Source organism: Dermacentor silvarum, chromosome 7 (assembly GCF_013339745.2).
Source record: "Dermacentor silvarum isolate Dsil-2018 chromosome 7, BIME_Dsil_1.4, whole genome shotgun sequence".
Lineage (NCBI taxonomy): Eukaryota > Metazoa > Arthropoda > Arachnida > Ixodida > Ixodidae > Dermacentor > Dermacentor silvarum.
In genome coordinates this window covers 38,222,982-38,244,876 of record NC_051160.1, presented here as the reverse complement: position 1 = coordinate 38,244,876, position 21,895 = coordinate 38,222,982, and the positions used below count along the sequence as shown (strand labels likewise).

Sequence of the window (21,895 nt, the reverse complement as noted above, 5' to 3'; positions counted from 1 at the left end):
TGGGACTAGGTCCGGAGAATATGGTGGCTGGGGCACAACAATTCATTCATTCATTCATTCTTTATTATTAGAACATAAAATATACAATCTGAGCAATTTGTGAGCCCCCCAAACCAAAGTTGCTTTTGAGCAACTTGCTTTGGGTAACCCGCAACTTGCGTTGCGGTAACCCGCAACAAGAGTGTGGCGTTTGGCTAAGTAGCTGCGGAGAAGCAGTGAGGCGTGAGCCAAGGCATTGTCATGATGCATCATCCAAGCCTGATCTTCCCACAATTCAGGCGTCTTACTGCGCACAAAATCTCTCAAACGTGCTAGGATTCCCTGGTAAACTTCTTTGTTTACCCTCTGACCATGTGGCACAAATTCCTGATGAACAATGCCTGTGGAGTCAAAAAACACAACCAACATCACCTTCATTTTTGACCACCTCATGCATGCTTTTTAACAGCGAAGCTGTTTAAGCCAGCCGTAATTCGTGGTGCGTAGCAAGAAACTACCAAGAAAGAAATGAAAATGAAAATAAATTCATCGATGGGTAAGTGAAATGGGAAAGGTCTTTCTGTAGTTTGGTGATATCTTGAGGTGACTTCAACAACGTTTGCTTGGCCGCGTCAATATTCATAATTATTTTTCTATTCACCTCGGGATGAGACCCGAAACGCGTTGTGAAGCAAAACATTGCCAGTACATTGTGGTCGCATGGCCCTTTTAATCCCGGAGAAAATCAGTTTTACTCTTTTGTAGCGCACAACAAAGGCCCGAAGTTGCACCTCAGCAACGACAGGGCAATTTGTCTCTGAAACTTGGATTGCCACCGAAAGCACTTTAGGTGGCTATCTAAAGGTACAGTCTGCAAAAATAGTAAGCCGCATTTGTCGCAGCCAATAAATATGCTGTTCATTTTTCCACGTGATTGATATTGGCACGTTGTAGTGACGATGACCAACACAGTAGCGAAAACTTTGAATCATGAAGGTAACCCTTTATTTAGTGAACCTGTGCCCGCCCCCCCCCCCCCCCCCAAAAAAAAAAAAAAAAACAAAAAACAAGCAACAGTCAAGTACAACGACAGCGGCGAGCGCAGTCGGCGATCGTCAAAAATCTCATCTGCGCGTCGAGCGCGTCCGCTTCTGCGCGTCCGCTTCTTCTACAGGATTCGACGAAGGTTCCAGCGTAATCGTTGGTATCGCGTGCCTTCCAGAAAGTACTACACAATTCGTGTCACGTATACAATCTGATTACACAAAGTTCGCCTAGAACATGCACAATAGGTTGAATCAAGAATAACATTCGAGGAAGTTCCAATGTGCAGACGCTTCTTGCGCTCAGCGTTGAAATTTAAGTTGTTAGCGGGGAAATGCAATCCCCGAGGAAAGGATAAATAAGTACACGTGTCAATATTAGGAGAAACAAAGGCTCTGGGCAAGGAAGAACGTAATAGTATTGTATGGTAGCGCGTATGCTGACCGTTTGTTCTAAACTGACGCAGTTATATGTGACGTAATCATAATTTAACTTTTAAACAATCTAAAATTTATGCTGATGCAAATGGACCGGTATTCTTCTAGGCTTACAAAAAAGAAAAAAAAAATGGTACTGGTCTGAAAAAGTATGTACCAATGATTGAATATCAGTAATCGTCTTGAATTGATAAAAATATTCAGCAAGGCTGTGTCTGTAGGTGTAATCTTCTGGTGGAGCACTTGATAGATTACCACAAGCTGGAGATGCTTCTTACAGAGATGCACTAATGAGAGCCGCGCAAACAAAAATTCGTTTCCAAACAGTTTGACATAGGCACTGCAGTGGTTTTACGGAGCTTTTATTGTTCTGTTTTGGTTGTCACCCTGTCTGTCCTACCTAAATCTATGGCCATATGAATATGCACTTTACAGGTATACTTGACACATGTAGACATGATTGGATGTGTTTTTAGGGTGCAAGCAGCAAATTCGCAAAGCAAGTATGCAGGCGGCTATACACACTGTATAAACGTATAACATTATTTATAGTTTTTTTTTTTTTGCAGTCGGGGCTCCACTCCTGCATATCAGAAACACAACTATGTGCTTTGCGTTAGGTCAGCCGCTCTTAAATAAGCACGTGAAGGAATCGAATACAGGCGTAGCGTAAGATACTTTTGAGAATCAGAGAGTTGTTCACTTGATTGTAATATTCTGACTTTGAACAATATACGATATCTTCAACAGCGGTATTTCGCGTAGGCTAAATTAGTTCTTAATGCAATGCATTTTTTTATTTTTCGATAAAAATTGCACATATAAATAAAACACGTGTTTGCCTGAGTGTTACTTTTCCTAAACGAGAGTAGTGACAGTCCCTTACCCACATGTGTTGTTGTCCCCGTCGCAGCTGTATGCCCTGTAGTCTCAGTGACAGATATTCCGGCAGCTGCACCAGTCGCTACATTAGACAAATAATGCGTGTTAAACATTATCAGTTATGAAATAATTGCAGGATAAAATATGAAACCATAAATGGAACTTGCTGTCCATTCATCCTGTGAATTGTGTTTCTCGAGTTATGCAAACTATATATATATATATATATATATATATATATATACATATATTTATGTATATCAGGAGAGAGAGAGATAGCGTCGTCGGGCGTACCAACATCATTTATGTGAAAAGGACTCTCCTGGAAGAGCGGAATCACCCATTTTTACTCTTCTGATTTCCATACGGTTATTTTTATTGCATGTCAATGCAAAACTTGAGGTTACACCTACAATGCTTCTTATGCATCTTTGATGCAATAGAAAATGCCATGGTTTCCTTAGTATTCCACACGTGCCTGCAATTAAAAGCAGTAAAGCTCCATTAAAAATAGTTTTTTTTTCTTTCAATTCAATCGAGAACGTCTATATCCTTATAACTCGAGGAAAAGAAATTGTACGGAACTATTTCATTGCCACACGTACGCTTACTCTGTTTATTCATGCGCTCAAGATCGTTTACATTTTTCTGACATCGCTATATCTAAACAATAGGAAAATTAAACGTGTAAAATCTGGATGTTTTTTTTCCAAATAGTAACATCATAAGTTTAAACCGAAATGAAGACTACGATTCATTATTTCATGTGACGTGATTACTGATGAGTGCTTTTGCAATACATAGCTGTTTCTGGCTCTGTAAAACCGAACTGTTCCTTTCTAAAATATGGTGATTACACTTACGGGGAAAAACCTTTACAGCAGAACTCATCTCACGATTCCTGTCGGGGAAAATTGGATTAGCACTTGAGCAATTTAGTGACACACTGTATTTCTAAAGTGACGTGTATTTAAGATCAGCAGTTGTCATTCAGCAACTTCTGTTGCTTCGGCTATAAGCGATATACTCCTTTATCGTCCCACTTTGCCGTGGCGCTCACTTGCCAAAGTTGCTCGTGCACTGCACGATGGCATGACTACGACTGTACAACGCCTACGCAGTGACGACGATTGAATAAGGAAGAATGTAAGACTTCTATGGAACAACAAGTGCAGTATGACGACTACGGCATGATGACAATGAGACGATGCTGTATAAGTAAACACGATTGTATAACGACAACAGTATTGTGTCGACGACTTGAGGATAACGGGATTACGACAAGTGTATGACGACGATGGTGTTCATGACGATGACGGGTTGATGACTACCGGATGATGAAGTGCCTGCAATAACAAAGATGGCAAGACCACAATGAGATGAAGACATTGGTGTGGCAACGGTTGCATTATATAGACTGTATGACGACGACGCCCTGACGACGATGCAGTAAGTATGCTATGAGGAAATGAGATGATGACGAGTGTACCACAAAAATGGCGTAATGACGACTGCGTCAGAAAGCCGGATGACAGCGATGGTTTGAGGACGGTGCGATGACGAGGGTTCGATGACGAAGTTCGGGGGGCGACGATTACTAGACGACAATGGCATGACGACCATGGTATGACAGTCAATATATCATAGCGACTGACTAACAACGACGCAAAGACAATGACGACAAAAGAATGGCTGCATATTCGCAAGTGAATGAGGAGCGCATATTGTATTAAATTGATGAAAAAGAATTAACGTCAATGGAACAACGAAGGCGCTATGAGAACGGCGGCATGACAACATTAGGATGATTTTACTGAAGTGATGACGATATTAAAATGAGAGCGTGATGATGACCGCGTGGCAATAGTGGTATAGGTTTGTTGATTGCTACGGGGTCGGAACTCTACTTTCACAAGTCCGAAAACAACTATGCGCTTCGCTGAAGGTTCCCGCTCCTAAATTGGCAGTTTAAGGAAAAAACTCAGGCGTGACGTATAATGCGTTGTGAATTAGAGGTTTAGTAGCTAGCTTGTAACATGCTATTTCAAAAATTATGTGATATCTCCAGCCGCAATATTTCGCGTCACTGGCATTGTTACTGCTGCAAAGTATTTTTTTATTTTCACACAAAATTGCACATACCAACAAAAGATGTGTTTGGCTGAATGTCTTTCTCTCGAACAAGAATGATGACAGCCTCTTACCCTCAGTTGTGGCCGGAACCGTCGTAGCTTCATGCTCTGTGCCTGGAGACGAATTGACAGATGTGCCGGCAGTTCCACCAGACTCTATAAGAGACAGTGACTCTGTGTTAAGCTTTCAAAGTTACAAAATATTTGCAAGAAAAAATGTGAAAACATTTGGATGGAACGTGATGCCGATACTTCTTGCCAAATGTGTTTGTCATGCTATGCGAAAAATAGTCCTTCGTACACGTTATTAGACGAGCATGATTAAGTTCCACTATTTATTCCTACTTCAATCTTACAATGCCTTTATGTCAATGACTATTTTGAATGTCGTTTACCATGAGACCACAGCAAAAAAATGGGATGTTTATTAGGCGCTCGCGACTATTTGGAGATTCAAAATTGCCATTTTATGATGAAGACCGCGTTTAGTCGCAAATATCTAAATACGTAGGCGCAGCTGGAGAATTAGTCAGTGAAATCAAACAATACTTTTCTTGAAATTTCTAATGTTTTCGTCACTGTATTTTCGGTTTGCTTTTGCCTGACCCAAAAATCTCTTGGGCTGTCTATGTCAGAAAGCATCATCGGGCGTACCACAAACGTTTATGTGAAAAGGACTCTCTTGGGAGAGATAAATTGTCCTCTTTTACTCGTTTTACATTTATACGCACGTTTTTGAATGTATGACACATGAAATCAGAATTTTCAAACAGAATCGCCCTTCTGATGCATCATAGATGCCATAGAAAGTGCCATGATTTCCGTAGTTTTCTACGTGTGCCTACAAGCAAAACAATAGAGATTCATTTATAATTGTAATATTTTGTTTAATTCAATTGAGAAGGTCTACCTCTTTGGAAATTCAGGAAATAATTTTACCGAACTATTTGACTGCAACGCATTTGCTTGGTCTCTCTTTATCCAGGTACTGAAGGTCACCCATTCAATTTCCTGACATCGCCATACCTAAACAATAAGAAAATCAATCGTACGTTGCATCGCACTTGCATTAGCCCCATTCTAAGTTCAAGCCAAATGAAAGCCGCCATGCGATAAATCCATGTAATGCTAAATTTTGATGAGTGCTCTTGCAAAGTCATTTTTTGTGCTCTATATACAAGTTAGCTATTCCTTGCAACTATGTAGTGATCACTGCTATGGAAAAATATGTTTTTATATGGTTACATAAAATATTACATGTTTGAACAAAATTGCAGTAAAAGCATTTGTGTATTAAAGAAAAGCAAACGAGCATGGCGGTCATAAAGACTTACTCTATAATATGACTTGGGCGGAGCAATAGTTAAAGACAAAGTCGTCGTTTCTCCCGAAAGGCGAAGTCTTGATTTCGATAGCAAATTATTAGAAGTGTATACGAAGTAAGGATATAAGTTTTCTCGACCGTTAAGACTTGTAAACATTCGCTTAGTAATTATATTTAAAGCATGCTGTTACGCGCAGACAAACAATCATGAACACATCCCACTCGATGACCGCGGACACGCTGTTAAAACGCTGGCGTGAGGAAGCGCGGCTGCAGGAACGAGCGGATTGACCTTCTTGATGCCTCTCACTTCTGCGTAGGCTAAGCGGCGAGAACACGGCGCACACGACGCTTTCATCACTCGGCGCACTCTGTCTCCATCACCAATTGCTTGCAAGATAGAGCCCGCGCGGCCACGCTCGGCCGCCGCCGAATCATTATGGTCCCTTATAAAGACATGCGTAATATCTGCGAGAATTTCTCGAACTGATTTCGTTAGGACAGTGTCTATAGCTTCATAAATATATCAGCATACCTTTATATATTTTACCAGCATTCTTCTTTAAGTGGAGGAGAAGCAGGAAGAAGCATTTAGCTTGCTGCAGATGGACCTTTGCTTGCAAACGTTGCACGCAACTACACCGCCAGAGCGCCACCTTGAAAACTGTTTACAGTCTGAAGCCGGTCTCACTCCTTCTGGTAACAACTCTCGGTAACCGAAAGATCCCATCCGTTATACGGAGTTGGAGGATTATTAGCGAGCCACCTGAGTTGACGGGCTCTCGAAAACGCGCAACGTTGTTCACTTTGTGTCAAGTTCTTCTTCTAAGCAAATTCAATCGTACGTATTCTCATTGTGAAAGCAGAAATAACCCAAAAAAGTAATATGGCGCTAGTGGAAGCCATACACTCAACGAAAGTAATGTATCAAAAGCACTTACCAGCAGTGACTCGCGGAGAAGTTTCAGGCCCAGCTTCTCCGGAACCTGGCGGTGATGTCGCTGTATGTCCAGCCTCTATATTAAATACATCGAAAAGAAGCAGCTTAAGAATGCGCATTTCCCAGAGCCAGGACTATTAATGCAACTCCACCTCACACCTCTTACAAAAATACGTGCCATATCATTCGAAAAAAAATACTAGTCAGTCGTATGTTATCATCGTCATCCTCGGCCTATGTTTATGTCCACTGCAGGACGAAGGGCTCTCCTTGCGATCTCCAATTACCCCTGTCTTGCGCTAGCTGATTCGAACTTGCGCCTGCAAATTTCCTAACTTCATCCTCCCACCTAGTTTTCTGCCGTCCTCGAGTGCGCTTCCCTTCTCTTGGTACACTTTCTGTAACTCTAATGGTCCATCGCTTATCCAATCTACGCATTACATGGCCTGCCCAGCTTCATTTCACTGCGATAGCAATTACATGGACACTTCAAACAGATTTCTGCCGTTGGCGCTGCCGTCGCCGTCGTCGTCGCCGTCACTGTGAGGTTCCGCATAAAGCCCAAGGGCGATAAGATCACCGTCGCGCGGCGTATGCGCGAGTGAAAGCGCGTGGGGGACGCACGCTTTCACTCTGTAACTCTAATAGTCCACCGGTTATCCATCCTACGCATTACATGGCCTGTCCAGCTCCATTTTTAACTCTTAATGTCATCTAGAACATCAGCTATTCCCATTTGCTCTCGGATCCACGCCGTCCTCTTCCTGTCTCCTTAAATTAGGCCTAACATTTTTCGTTCCATCGCTCTTTGTGTGGTCCTTAACTTGTTATCGAGATTATTTGTTAACCTCCAAGTTTCTTGTTAATCTCCAAGCGAAATGTGCCACTCGCATTCCTAAAGCTGAGCACGTCACAACAGAACTGGCTGCCCAAGACACAACTGAGTCGGACAAAAATGCTCGTACCGCTCGCTGAAGCGACTCGGCAGCTGGACGCCGCGCACCCACCAAACCTGCAACATGATCGCCGGCCCGCAAATCATGCGCCTTTTGCTGCAGCGGACCTTCAGTTCACGAAGCAAACATTCAACAGCTTCTGTGAAGACACGTTTCACTTTCGCGTTGTACCGATTCCTATAACAGAGGCATCAATCTTACTTTTTAAGATACCCACGTATTGTGGCTTTGGGAATATACCTGAGCTCATTGGACCTTCGCACACAGGAATATACATCATGCCCGCATATATGGCATTACAAATTTTCGATATAGGTGTCATCTTAATGTTCACTCAGGAATAAAGATTATTCAGTTGCACAATTGCATGTTTCCGCCGTGACGTAGTAACATGCTTTTGTGTCCATGAGTTTAAAGTTGGTAAAGCATTGCATGCAGTCTTCCGTTAATTTGTCTGAGTATTATTCCAGTGTATTTAATTTATTGTGTCCACATCAACTTCTTGAAGGTGGAGGAGGAGGGAGACGCATGTAGCTTGATGCAGTTGGATCTTTCGTTGCAAAAGTTGTACGCAATGACTCCGCCCGAGCGCAAGATTAAAAACTGTGTACAGACTGAAGCCGGTCACACTCCATCTGGTAACAACTCCCGGCAACCAGAAGATCCCCCGTAATAGGGCGTTGGAGGGTTAATGGTGAGCCGCCTGAGTCGCGGGGCTCCGGATAACCCGCAACGTTGTTTGCTTTGTGTCAAGTTATTCTGGTGAGCAAATTCAATCGTACGTAGTCTCATAGTGTACGTCATCATCATCATCAGCCAATATTTATGTCCACTGTAGGTGGAAGGCGTCTTCCTGCGATCTCCAATTACCCCTGTCTTCCACTAGCTGATTCCAACTTGCGCCTGCTCTCATAGTGTAGGCAGCTATAACGAAAAAGAGAAAGAAAAAAGTCGCAGTTTCGACTCAAAGGCAAAGCAAGAATTGCGATAGCAAATTAGTAGAGAGCTGCACAGAGTAAGCATAGTCGTTTTATCGGCTGTATAATCTTGGACACATTTGCTTACTAACTGAGTTAACAAGCATTGTGTCAGCGCGCACAAGCAAACTCTCGACGATCCCATTTGATGACCGCAGACCAGCGCTGTCAAAACGCCGGCGTGAGCAAGCGCAGCAGCAGCAGCAGCGAGCGAACGCTCGTGGGGTCTATCGCTTCAACGGAAACTTAGCGGCAAAAACACAGCGCATACAAAGCTATGAGCCGCCAGCAGATCACTTTGAAGATGGGCATGGGTGACCGGCCGCAGCAGCCCAAAGTGCGCAGTTGCGGGCAGAATAGAAGACGCACCTCCTCCCTCTCGCGTTGCCTTCTCGCTTTCCTCCTTTCACGTATGAGACTGAGTCGCCAGTTCCCCTTGTACCGTTGGTGCCGCAGCACGACGTCGCCCCCCCTCCCTCTCTCTCATTTCCCCATGGCCTTTCGCGCGATGGTCGCGTTTGCTCTCCGCGATGCGCTCGCTCTCCGTGAAAGCACGCGTCTCTCGCGCGCTTTCACTCGCACATACGGCGCGCGGCGACATTATCGCCCATGGACTTTATACTGAACCTCACGGCGATGGCAACGACGACGGCGACGTCCACGGCAGAAACCCGCTTGGAGTGTCTATATAATTGCTACCGTAATAAAAAAGCAGGCGCCATTCCACTTCTGTAATGGTGGATTACCATCGAAGAAGTTCGGCACAGGACATAGAGGGGAAACAAAATTTAGATGAAACGTATTAGCAAATTTTATCTCTTTAGCGGCCAGGGCGGTCGTCCCGAAGAAAGACACACGAACACACATTTTTATTTTGATCGGCGGTTTTGATCGGCGGCATAAATTAGCGTGTAAGACTACCGACACCTCGGAGAGCCGCACAAAACTAGACACGTGTGACGCGACCGCCACCTGGGGGAATGTACACACGCGCGACGGGACCGCCACGATGGGAGAGCGGAACGAAATTAGGCACGCAAGCGCTAGGAACGGCTACAAAGAGATGGCGGTGCGAGCGTACACATGGCAGACGGGGGTCGCACAGCGGCAAATATTCGATAAATCCTTAATTTCTACATAAGAGTCTACTGATCTTGAAAATTGTGTCTATTGATTACTAATCTACTGAAAATGCATATCGATGTGATGAGAAGTATAAGCTTTTTCGTAGAATGAAGCGATTCTGCATCGAATTCGGGAGCTGAGTTTTTTCACACGCAGATCTGGTGATGGGCATGAAAAATGTATAGAACCCTAGCCGTCGACAGCTTAGTCGTAAAAAATACTATGATGCTAGTGCAGGTAATACACTCAATGAAAGTAATGTGTCAAAAACAGTTAGCAACAGTGGCTCGCGGAGCACCTTCATGTTCAGCTTCTCCTGCACCAAAGGATGGTTTCTCTGCATGTCGAGTCTCTGTATTAAGCACACCTAAAAGAAGCTTTATAGTGCACATTTCCTTCCTTAGCGCATGCTCAAGAGGGAGAACTAATAACGCAACTCCATGTTACAGCTTTTAAATAAAGTGTTTGGCGTATCATCTTAAAACTAGTCAGTCGTATATGCTACTCTGCAAATGAAGTCAGTGAACTCGTCACGTATGACATTGTTTTCACTATATAGTCAAGTTCCAGACATGCACACCATGACAAACACGTGACCTTATAGTAGCGTCGGAGCACCCATTGTAATGTTTGAACGCTACCGCAGTATGCGTTTATTCCTACTCTACTAAATGCAAGTGGAATGTTTTTGCTTTGTTCGGACAGTAAGAATATGCAATAGAAGAACAAGAGCACCTTTTCGGAGCAGCTGTTGGCATCACTCGAGAGCCATATCTCGAGAGCCATATGACGGGCAGACGGGAGCTCTACGCCTACGTGTCAGGGTGAATTGGCATCCCTTTGTATTTTACAATACCCAAGTATTGTGGGCCTTGGGACTGTACCTGAGGCCTATGGCTCAGTGGACTTTCGCACACAGGAATATACATTATGGCCATATTTATGGCATTGCCGATTTTTCTATATAAGTGTTACCTTAATATTATTATCTGTGTTATCATTTCTGTGTTATCTAATACCAGAAATGAAGTGTATTCAGCTTCACGATTGGATGTTTCTAACATGACGTAGTAACATGCTTTTGTGTTCATACATATATCACTGGTAAAACATACCCATTCATTTATCTAAGTAATAAGCCGGTGTACTTAATTTATGGTGTCCACATTAACATGAGTAGGGGAAAAAGTGCATTAGCATAACCAAAATAGTTACCGACAGTAGTGGTCAGTGGAACTTACCGTGTGTGACTGCTGGCGTCGCCTCAACAGCAGGACTCTCGCCTCTAGAAGTGGTGTTAGTGTCGGTTGTTTCATGACCATCTATATTATTGACATGAACAAGAAGCATTATTATTAGGTATTTATGAAATAAACACCGATCGAAAGGCACACGGAAAGTTCAATTGATTCTCGTGCTGCTACGAATAGTGTTTGTAGAAGTTAGAGAAAACTATTAGGTCAGAAAATCATCCTTGATGATGACAACTGTCATGCGAAGCACTTGTGTAAGGTATTGACGATGCAAATAATTAGGTGCTTTCCTTGATGCCTGTTGAGCCACATGAATGGCAACCGTTAGCGATAACAGCAGCCTATGCGTACTCAGTGCATACGGCAGGCATTACCAAATCCTGACTGGAAGCTTACCACTGTCGTTGAAAAGAAAAGTGTACAATCATTGCATTCTACCGGTGCTAACATGTGGGGCAGAAACGTGGAGGTTAACAAAGAGTCTCGAGAACAAGGAACCGATATGGCGATGATGGCTCCAAAATGAATTGATGACGACGGCATGTCAACGCGGTAACAACAACAGAGTAAAAATGGTGGAAAGATGACAATGACATGACAGCGAAAAAATGATCAAAATTTTATGACGACAGTGAAGATGATGACGAAGGAATGACCAGGACAGCGTGACATCTACGGCATGTTATTGGTGGAGCTAACGTCTGCGCTCACGCACAACACCTGCGAGAACGGACTGCACTAATTGTCACTATATCCGGTGTTTGTATGCATACGTCGGGTATCGGCATATTGGGTCGCATTCAGTGGCATTCAGTCATATTGAATCCGGCGTTTGTTTGCACAATGTCCGACAGTGACCTATCGGCTTGCCTTAATTTGCAATATAGCCAGTGCTTTTTTTCTGCACTATGCACGTAAACAGCCAATGGGGAAGCCTTAATTTAGCACACTATGCTCATAATGTGATATTTCACAATGTCATATTGTGATATTTGTGGAAGACAAAGCGTCATGAAATGTCGTTGCAACCTTGAGTATGGCCTTGGTCTGGCTTTGGTGCCGACAGGCAAAGGATTGCTTCATTCTTAAATGGCCTTTGCAAGTGTAGCAGAAAAGTTATGCGATACGTTTTAATTAAAACATGTATTGCGTTATTAAATGAGTGCTTGATTAGTGTGGAAAGTTTTCATTCGAAAGCATCTGAAAGGCTTCAATTTTTTAGTCTTGTATTTAGAACGATCATTTGAATTTGGCCATATAATTGAATTCTGAAATACTCGTCTACAATATCTGCTAAATAAACTAACGTAATTTAATTATGTGGTTTTATGTGCTAGAGCCGCGATATGATTACGAGGCACGCCGTAGCGGGGGATCAAGATTATTTTGACCACCTAGGGTTCTGTAACCTACACCCAATGCATGATAGACGGGCGTTTTTGCATTTGGCCCCCATCTAAATGCGGCCGCCGCGGACGGGATGTGATCCCAGGCCCTCGGACTCAGCAGCAAAGCGCTACCGTGGCTAGATGGGTAGGTGTGCCGACCGGGGCATCTGGAGAGTAGCTCACCGCTTCTCCGCGTCATGACGCAAAATTGGCGCTGCGGTCAATAGAACAGTTCCGCAGCGCGCGGCGTCTGCCACAGGTGGCAGGCGGCGAGCAAAAAAAAAAAAAATCAAGCCCGTATTGGAAAAGTTGTATGTCATCTGTTCGTGTTGGTTTCAAAGGTGCAGAGCTCCGGGTCTCTCGGGCTGTTTGCAAGTTATAAGCGATGTGGAATTTTCCAGGTCGGAAAAATGACCGACGCGATTAGCGATGGCATTGCTCCACCAAAGACCACCAAGGAGACTTACTGCGTCGCTCCGAACTGCTAGTCGGGCTCTAAATCTGTGAGAAAGACAGCGCAAATGTTCGCCCCGGGCAGCTCACTAGGTTGCTCAGTATCGGCGACGTTAATGAGCAAGCGGTACATCGAAAAGCGTATGTCGATGAGCTCCTCGATCGATATTGGAAATTTGCAAGCCGCACATGAAGTGCTCAGCGGCTGCCACATCGAGCACCGCTGCTCTGCTACAGGGACAAGAAAAGTGACTCTAGGCTTATATTCTATAAAGCAGGCTATGTAGCAAGGAAGTTCCTGCAAAGAACCAAGTGCTCCGATTGCTCAGGGACATTACTGAATTCAACAGAATGAGTAGGTCAGGGCTGTTGCTCCCTTCTGAACCACTGAAAAAACTGGTAGCATCGCTCGGAAGACGCCTTCACGCTGTGCTTCAGTTTAAAGGAGTTACGAAGGAACAGAATCGCCGACTTTGCCTCCTTTCTGCAGCTGAATCCTCCGAATTCGATCGGCTGTGAGTGGCACAAGGAATAGCTCACGAACGAGGTTGTGAAGTTCTATTCAATTACACGCTTTTACTTTCTTGTTAAGGGCAAGAACATGGCGCGCGAAAGCAACAGGGAGAAGAGGAAGCGCGTGAAGTGGAGGCGTGTGCTGTGAATAATGTTATGATGTGGTGGGCCACCGTTTGTGTTGGCCCGCCAATTGATGTTGGTGCGTCTGGTGACTCAAGCTACGAGAACTTTTCTTGTATTTCAAATATATTCATGAATCTAGCCCAAGACGTATTGCTTTATTTTATTGCAAACAAACAGAGAACCATATGCGCTTACCAATACAATTCGTCTCGTAACAAGTCAAGTACCGTAACTGGGGCAGCAATAAACACAATAGCTGGATTCCTCGAAATTGAAACATTAGAACTCCCTAAATATCGCGTAAATACGTTTCCATATACCACATAAGATCACGGCAGTATTGTTTTGTGTATTGAAAAAAAAAATGCATCTACGTCTTTGATGCAATGGGCTGAAGCGCCGCGTTTAGACCAAAATACGTGACCAATCACCAAACTAAAAAATTGACTTCAGCATATCGTGTCTACTCACTAGACGACAGTAACAAATTCCCAATTCTGGTTTTGCCTTCACTGCTCAAAACGGCATTACATAATACGTACTTCAAAGCTAGAGCAGAGGCAGCGATATTATCTTTGATGCAATGGGCTGTAGTGCCGCGTTTAGACCAGTATACGTGACCATTCACCAAACTAAAAAATTGACTTCAGCATATCGTGTCTACTGACTAGACGACAGTAACAAATTCCCCATTCTGGTTTTGCCTTCACTGCTCAAAATGGCATTATATAATACGTACTTCAAAGCTAGAGCAGAGGCAGTGATATTATCAAATCCTACCCTACCATTACACGGTGGCGCGCGCATCGAGGCACCCTACCGTTATACTGTGTGCAGCGCCACTTCTGCGTCATGATGGGGAGAAGTGGTGAACTACGCTCCGCTGGCACACCAACCCATCTAGCCACCATAGCCGCGCCAATGCCCCTACGCCACCATGGTGCGTGACGTGCTAACTAAACAAAGAAGGAAGAATAAAGTTGTGTCAACTGTTATGCACCTGCAACTGTTAGGCACCTGCAGAAGCCAACGTGAATGGTATCTTATCTTGATTTTTATTTACAAAGCAAAACATAAGGCGAGATAAGCAGTAATCGAAAATTAACACGAGCGGTGCTTTTCAACAAATATTTACAAATACAGACACAGCTGTAGAATAGAGACAGGTCGGAGACAGATATAAACGTTACCTAAAGACTGCAAGATGCACTGATCAGGAACAAAGGAAGTCACACAATAATTGAAATTCAACGTAGCTACTTTTTTTCGGCTCTGCTTAGCTAAAACTGAAGTTCATCACATGTCCTTGTATAATTACACAAAGTTCCCATATCCAGACCACGTGCCTAATACACAGCCTGCTATCCAGTTTGTAGGCTTCTAATCAATTTGAGTAAAACAATAATCATGGATTTCAAACCTCTTTTATACCGGACTCAATTACTACTGACAGAAGTCTGGAGCCTCCACCTTCAAGACCTATTCAGAGATCCCTCTAAAAAAAAGATTATTGTACTGCTGGAGATACTACAGAAAAAGGAGTGCCATCATTAAAAGCCGAGCGACTCCTTGGCAATTGTAAAGACTCATTTGTAATCTTGAGGAAGGGCGCAACATGCATTCAGCAGTAGATGCGCGTTGTTCGCTTCGCCACCCGGTGGAAAGCCGGCCATTTGGGTAGGTCTGCTATAGGTCTATCTTTGGCGACCACCCTTTCTTTTCTTTCCTGCTGTACTGATGAATTTATCTTTCGCATTTTTTAAGGAGACTGTACCTCGCAGAAATGAGTACAGCGCCATCCGTTACAGTAGGGAAGAAAATAGTAGTCTAACGCTCTGCAGCAGCGTGCAGTAGGCGCAAGGTTATCTATTGTTTTGAGCTTTGCTTTTTTTATTCAAAACTTCACTCTCAGGCACAGAACGAGTAAACATTCATGCATTATCATATGTAGTTTTTTTTCTATATATTTAGGTCCTTTTTTCAGTGATTTTTTGTTCGGTCATCCACGGAATGGAACCACCTTTCTGCTGAAGTCGTATCCATTCACGATTACCAAAGGTTTCGAGTGGCTTTAACTAACCTTGTATAATCAAAGCATTTTTCCTACTATATGTTTGTAACGTAAGTGCATTTTGTATTAACCACTTTACTATCTTAGTTTGCTAGCAATTTCTTATGACAATGTAAACCCTAGCTAAAACTGTATAATCAGGAGCCTTTGTATTTGAACGTTCTGACTTCTCTAATTATTATTTTATTTCATTTGATTTTTATTTCCGTAACCCACTCCCCTCTTTAATGCCTTTGGATCTGAGGGTAGTAATGAATAAATAGAAATAAACTGTATGGACCGTATGTATATAGATGTTCGTGAATGACCACAGATATGTTGTAATGCGTTGAAATTTAATTGTGTACAATAATTGATCATGATTTTGATTATATTTATTGGTATCCCATTTGAAACGGGGCGGCGAAATATAGCCACCTAGCCTGCTATCAGTATATCGCTTTTTATACACACCTATTTCAGACAAGCATACAGAGTATCTGTCCTTGCTCGTTTATTCCTAAATAAAATTTTTATATTGATATTGCACAGGTACCTATACCTGTAAAGACCCCGGCTCAACTGATCTTGCCCCTTATTTTTTTTCCCCAATTATCTAAACGTTTCTTGCTCATCTCGGCCACTGGCCAGGTAAGTTTTCCAGCCGGTTTAGTACCGCACCTTTCTCTAAGGTTATTGCTTGTTGAATATGTATGAACTTTATTACTATGTGCAAAGGTTTCCGTGGACATTTCCTGTCGCACATACATGCCACATCTTGTTGTGAATATTCGCTCTGCTATGTTTTGTCACAACGTAGGTAGCTCAGGCCTCAGATATAAAGGCACTACCCATTGTGTTATTGTATACATTTTCTTTCTCGATTTCTCTCTTGCGGTATCTGTAAATCTTAAACTTTTTGTCACTATCAATTGAGTCTGATTATCGCCTATGTTTCTTTGACTTTCTTTTTGATGACTCCAAGTTGCCTAATGGCACTTTTACGGGTCCTGCACTTGGTCACCAACTTTCTTGTCCTCTTACTTCATTCCCTGACCACGCTTCGGTGTCGCCAATATAGGTTTTTTTTCTGTCTCCTTCCCTTACTTTACTAAAAGCACAAGCCACGTCATCCTGCAGCACCACATTTATTATTTTACCGAAGGCCTCTAACGCCATTGGGACCATCGGCATTTGGGCGACAGAATCTCCGATTTTAGGCGCCTACTAGCATTTGCGAACACTTGCGATGGTACGATTACTTCTTTACAAATGTCTACCCCCCCCCCCCCCCTATTAATTGTAGTGCCAACATGTACTCAGCTGCATTCCACTTCCTCTGCCCCCTTAGATTATCAAGGCGGATACTTGAGTTTATGTGTTTTTTTTTTGTTTGTGCATGCACACACTCTAATTATCCTGCACCAATCTCGTATCCAATAACATCATTTGACATATTCGAAAAGGGTATTTCATATTGATACGGAACAGCCGTATGTTTCCCATATGTTTCATGTTGTAAAATTGGATGGGAGAGTAATATGGCATACGGGTTTTTTCAAAAGGTACGGTATTTATAGTACAAAACTACAGATAGGACATGCTATTCTATTGATACCACGTCATTACTCACCTTTTCAATATGGATCCTATTTCCCTATTTCTCCATGCTAAAGTTAAGACATTGATATGTCGCCTCATTGCCACATGTATTTAAACCTCTGTAAATTTTTTGCATTCTTTGATAGTAGCACTAAGTTTCCGAAGGCATAAGCCGAGGGATATGCAGTTGGCCCATTTGGCCATTATAACAGTTGGAAGAAAAATAAAAACTGAATTCACAGTTTTTTTTCTGTCATAATTTTCTGCATTTAACAAAAAGCGTGAGCAATACACAAATATAAGGAAATCGTCGCTTCAGTCCATGGCCAATTTTCACTAGTTCTTGGCATTTCCGAAGATTTGTACTAGGTTATTTAAATATATCTGCATCAGCAGCTGCCCAATATCTGGAAATGCAATCCGTAAACGTATATTGTGAGTTGAAATATCTATGCACTGAGTTTTTAAAAAAAGTATTATCCTTTTGTTGTCCTCCAGGTTGCCTGAACCAAATCGTTATTCCCCAAGTATGTTGATTTTACCCACCGACCTCGCCAGCTCTAGTTTTATCACTTTTACTATCGTTCCATCTATCACGGATGTTACTGTAGCTAGTCTGTATGAGGAAGTCACATCATTAACACTTTGCCTTTTTAAATAACTACTTTCAGTTTTGACGTCAATACATCAAAAGTTTCATATTGATTCACTTGCTATACTGCACAACTCGGCTGTGCCTCGTTATTTGGACATCAGTTCGATAAGCTGCAATAGGATTTGCTGTCCCTATAGTCGGAGTATTTGATTCTGCTTTCTTCCAGTAAATTTGTCTACGTTAAATTTTGAGCTCTGGAGTGTCTTTGTTACTAGATTGTGTGAGCTTGAACTTGGGTTTCTTTAGTGCGAAAGTTAAAATTATTAACCTCACTCATGCACCGCAGCATGCCGTCTCCTTAGATATTACCGTCTTCATACCGTATGAAGGTTCGCAAACTAGAAGTTTGTGCTTCTAGTGCTTTTAAGTTGTTTCAGAATATTTTTGGTGCGCCTTTGACTCTTTTGCTAATGTCATGCACCCAACGGTCACTTGTGCATTTATCGTTTTCTTGCAAAAGTTTCCTCGCCAACCTGTTATTTTCCCGGTACTTGTTCAATCTAAATAGTGCAACTTCTTTGTTTAATCCTTGTTATTAGACTTCTACATGATGTTTAGACGCCTGTTTACCGTTTTCTATTACTCACTTTATTTCCTTTTTCCACCGCCTAAGTAGTTTCTCTTTTCCACTCCAACTAATTTTGACTGCGTTTGTTAGATTTCCTGCTGCTTGACGTCCAACCGCTACTTACTTTCTCTGACTGCTGCAGGAATGGCTTCTTAGCCTCTCTGTTTTTTGTGAGATCATTGATATTTTCTTTTTATTCATTTACAAGTGTTCATCCTGCATTTTTCCTGTGATACGTCGTTATTGTTCCTAAAGTGTAAAGTTATACCTTTATGATCACTACCCAGGCTGTGTTTTTATTGTTCATCAATCGTCAACTTGTACGGTCATTCGTACACCGTTTCATAGGCTAGGACGTAGTGGATACACGACTGGATATTTCTGCATTGTGACTTTACTAGTCAATGATATTTAATGAACTGGAACTTTCCTTGCGAACTTTACCCGACTTTCCATGAACATGACTGCTATGTGCTGCTGGCTACAGCTGCTGCCTCGCAAAATTGCTCATAAATTATAAAAAAACTCAATTACGTGCCTGATGGTGAGATGAAACTTGCATCCTCCGGTCCAGCCAGCCCGAAGCTCTAACAACTATTTCAAAAACGCACGTATACTTCTCTCGCACCAAAACCAAAAAGGTAATTGAGATGATAGCCACGTGTTGCACGGATGGGTAGCATTGACGTGCGATACGAGCGAGCTAGTTTCTTTTACGCCAAAAACGCAGGAATATAATCGGCAAATTTATATAGCATTTATTTACGCACTTCACGAAAGGTTCGCTTCAAATGGATTCGAAGATTTGCGTTGGATCTTTGTAATTTTTGTCCCTGTTAAAATGCATCTGTTTCTCTCACAGATCAAGCGCTAACAACACTGTTTTAATCGGCAGTAAAACGTTTCATCTCTCAGCGACTCCACCTATCCTACCGTAGGCTGGAATACTGAGCTCCTAGAGCACGCTCGAAACTACGACTGGATAGCGCATGCCGGGCCTATCTTTCTCTGTTCTATTGGCGATGGAGTCGGCACCTCTTTAGTCGCCATGCGAATCGTGCTGCACGAGTTGTAGAAAGCGTCTTTGTTTAGGTTTTTTTTTTTGGTATGGAGATTGCTCGCGTGCATCGGCAAATGGTAACTTCTTGCGATAGCACACAAAGCAGTCCTAGGCGTACAGTTCCGAATATTGCACCGGCTATCGCATTACTATTTCGCATTTCCAGCGCAAGCACAGTTTACTGTAGCATGGCTTGCTGCGTGCTCCTCATTTCAAGCTTCCTCGTTATCCTCCCACCGTCTAATGCCATCGAATGATTTAGGTAGAATTCATGCATAATTTTAAATAAATTGCTATGCGAGTGCTTGGAAAAATCCCTGTGACACATACAAAAAAAGAGGTCTGCATGGCCAAGTTTTAATCGCCATAAGGGCACCGTGCGTTAGTTTCATGATGTCACCAATTTTTCGCGACCACACCGTCACGTGCGGTTTTTTATTGTTTTGCGGCAAAACTGCAAATAATAGTTAAAGAAATTAGATATGGATCTCAATACTTGCCGTAAACACCCATTTAGGAGTTTAGTTAAGGTATGAGTGCGTCAGTAGATTATGAAAAAATATTTTCTGGTACTCAGCATTCTCGTTCATTGGGTAGTGTGTTTGCAACAGCGATAGTACGATCAAGTACTCATATTGTGATCTCTTTTCGTTGCTTTAACATTTTTGCTACCAAAAGCGCATATTCACGGTGTTAACAATTTCTCGTGAATAAATTATGTTATTTTGGCACGATGTCTACGCCTGCATTCATGATGGTGACAATAGAATTCCTCAAGTATATTTACACCAACTCACTCACATCTGTCTTGCTATGATGGGCTAAACATCTATGAGGTATGCGCTGTCTTGAAAGAAATAGATAATTTTGCATCACAAGAAGTTGTGTACCAGCTCACCCCGCGCGATACTGAGGCCGACCATAAAGCACGCCACGAGGAGGCCCAACAGGAACTTCATTGCAGTCCTTTCCGAGAGCCGCGCACAAGCTGTGTAGTTTCTCTGAATTTGGTCCTTTCCTGTACTTATTCTTTCCAGCACTATCTCAATCGCCCAACATATTGGATTGCGGTCAGCCTTGAAAACTTTCTTAAGATTCTTAAGAAAGTTTTCAAGTTTTTAAAAAAAATAGAGGTTCTTAAAACAGCTGCCAGAGTCTCCGTTGCTGAAAGCAACATGGAATGTGAGTGCATATTTTTACCGCACCACCAGTACCTCTTGCATTGTAGAAGCACGTGCCATCGCAACAATAGGGGTCACTGAAAGGGAAACGAAAAAAAAAAGAACAGCAACGTCAGAACATACGCTCGGCGAAACGGGCTGCCCATATTATTAAGAGGAAGAAGTTTAAAATGTATGTTGATCTTACTTCCACGCGTTATTTGCCCGTAGAAAAGTGCAATTCAATACGTAATGGTGCAAAGAAAATGAAATGTCCACTGCTACCACCACTATTTGTAAGCTCTCGGGATTTTACCCATATATGACCGGCTCTTGTCAATATATTGCTTTATGTAAAAGTGTTATGATTTTTATTTCATTTGCACCAATTTTACCTACAATGAATATCTAAATATGAAGCCTCCGTTACTTCAGCGTTTGCATCGGGAAACAATATTTATGAAGAAAATGTGACCATGCTCACATCGCGCAAATTAGCCTATTGCATAGCCTCAATGGGAGCTTTGTTTTGGCGGCTATACACAAGACTGATTTGTTGTAAAGCTGACATGATTTTGCAATGTTCTGCTGACTTTACTTAGTTTGACTTTCATTACACATTTCTCCTATGAAATTTCCAAAACTTACGTTTTGACTTCCCTTTTGTAACTACAGTGTACTTTATAATTGACATTCCTACTATATAAACAACGCACCATTCCCTACAGCTTTTATAAAAATACATAATAAGAAAATTGGCTGCACTTTCGCAATATTCGTTAGGCGACATATATTCTCGCCTAACGAAAATTTATGTCCACGTTCATGTGTTGCTATTTACCGGCAAATTATGCATTTGCGCCGTTCATTTTGGACTTACCAGCACAGAGCAGTTCTACTGATATACGAATCTACGGTCAAATAAACGAGTGTCATCGTGCACAATATAGCGGACTTAATACAGATTCATGCATTGAAAAAATTATGGCGCGAACAAGATCACGCGCAACAAACAAACTCGTTCAAATAGCCAGGAATGCTTCCTCTATACATTATTGCCACGCACTTTCGCACTTGTGAATTGGCTTAGTCACGTTGCTGATTTGGTAGGTTAATGAGCAGGCGTATTCGGTGACGGCTGACCACGTATATGTATGTATGTATGTATGTGTGTGTGTGTGTGTGTGTGTGTGTGTGTGTGTGTGTGTGTGTGTGGTGTGTGTGTGTGTGTGTGTGTGTGTGTGTGTGTGTGTGTGTGTGTGTGTGTGTGT

The 21,895-nt window shown here is 42.5% G+C and overlaps 1 protein-coding gene across 1 annotated transcript; it reads right to left on the bottom strand.

The window, feature by feature from the left end:
- Positions 1-1,238: 1,238 nt before the first annotated feature.
- LOC125947095 (uncharacterized) lies at positions 1,239-20,589 on the bottom strand. Its single transcript, XM_049671442.1, has 6 exons — positions 20,363-20,589; positions 11,038-11,118; positions 6,740-6,814; positions 4,547-4,630; positions 2,347-2,424; positions 1,239-1,253 (listed from the first exon to the last, which is right to left on the bottom strand). The coding sequence occupies exons 2-6, from the start codon at positions 11,116-11,118 to the stop codon at positions 1,239-1,241; spliced, it is 333 nt and encodes a 110-aa protein (XP_049527399.1). The 5' UTR covers positions 20,363-20,589.
- Positions 20,590-21,895: the final 1,306 nt, after the last annotated feature.

What these genes read in the sequence shown, in the direction of transcription:
- LOC125947095 (XM_049671442.1), bottom strand. Translation starts at nt 11,118, where the DNA reads ATGGTCATGAAACAACCGACACTAACACCACTTCTAGAGGCGAGAGTC. An exon ending in GACGCCAGCAGTCACACACG is followed by an intron (nt 6,815 to 11,037) that starts GTAAGTTCCACT and finishes TATTTAATATAG; the next exon opens with AGGCTGGACATACAGCGACA. An exon ending in TTCTCCGCGAGTCACTGCTG is followed by an intron (nt 4,631 to 6,739) that starts GTAAGTGCTTTT and finishes TGTCTCTTATAG; the next exon opens with AGTCTGGTGGAACTGCCGGC.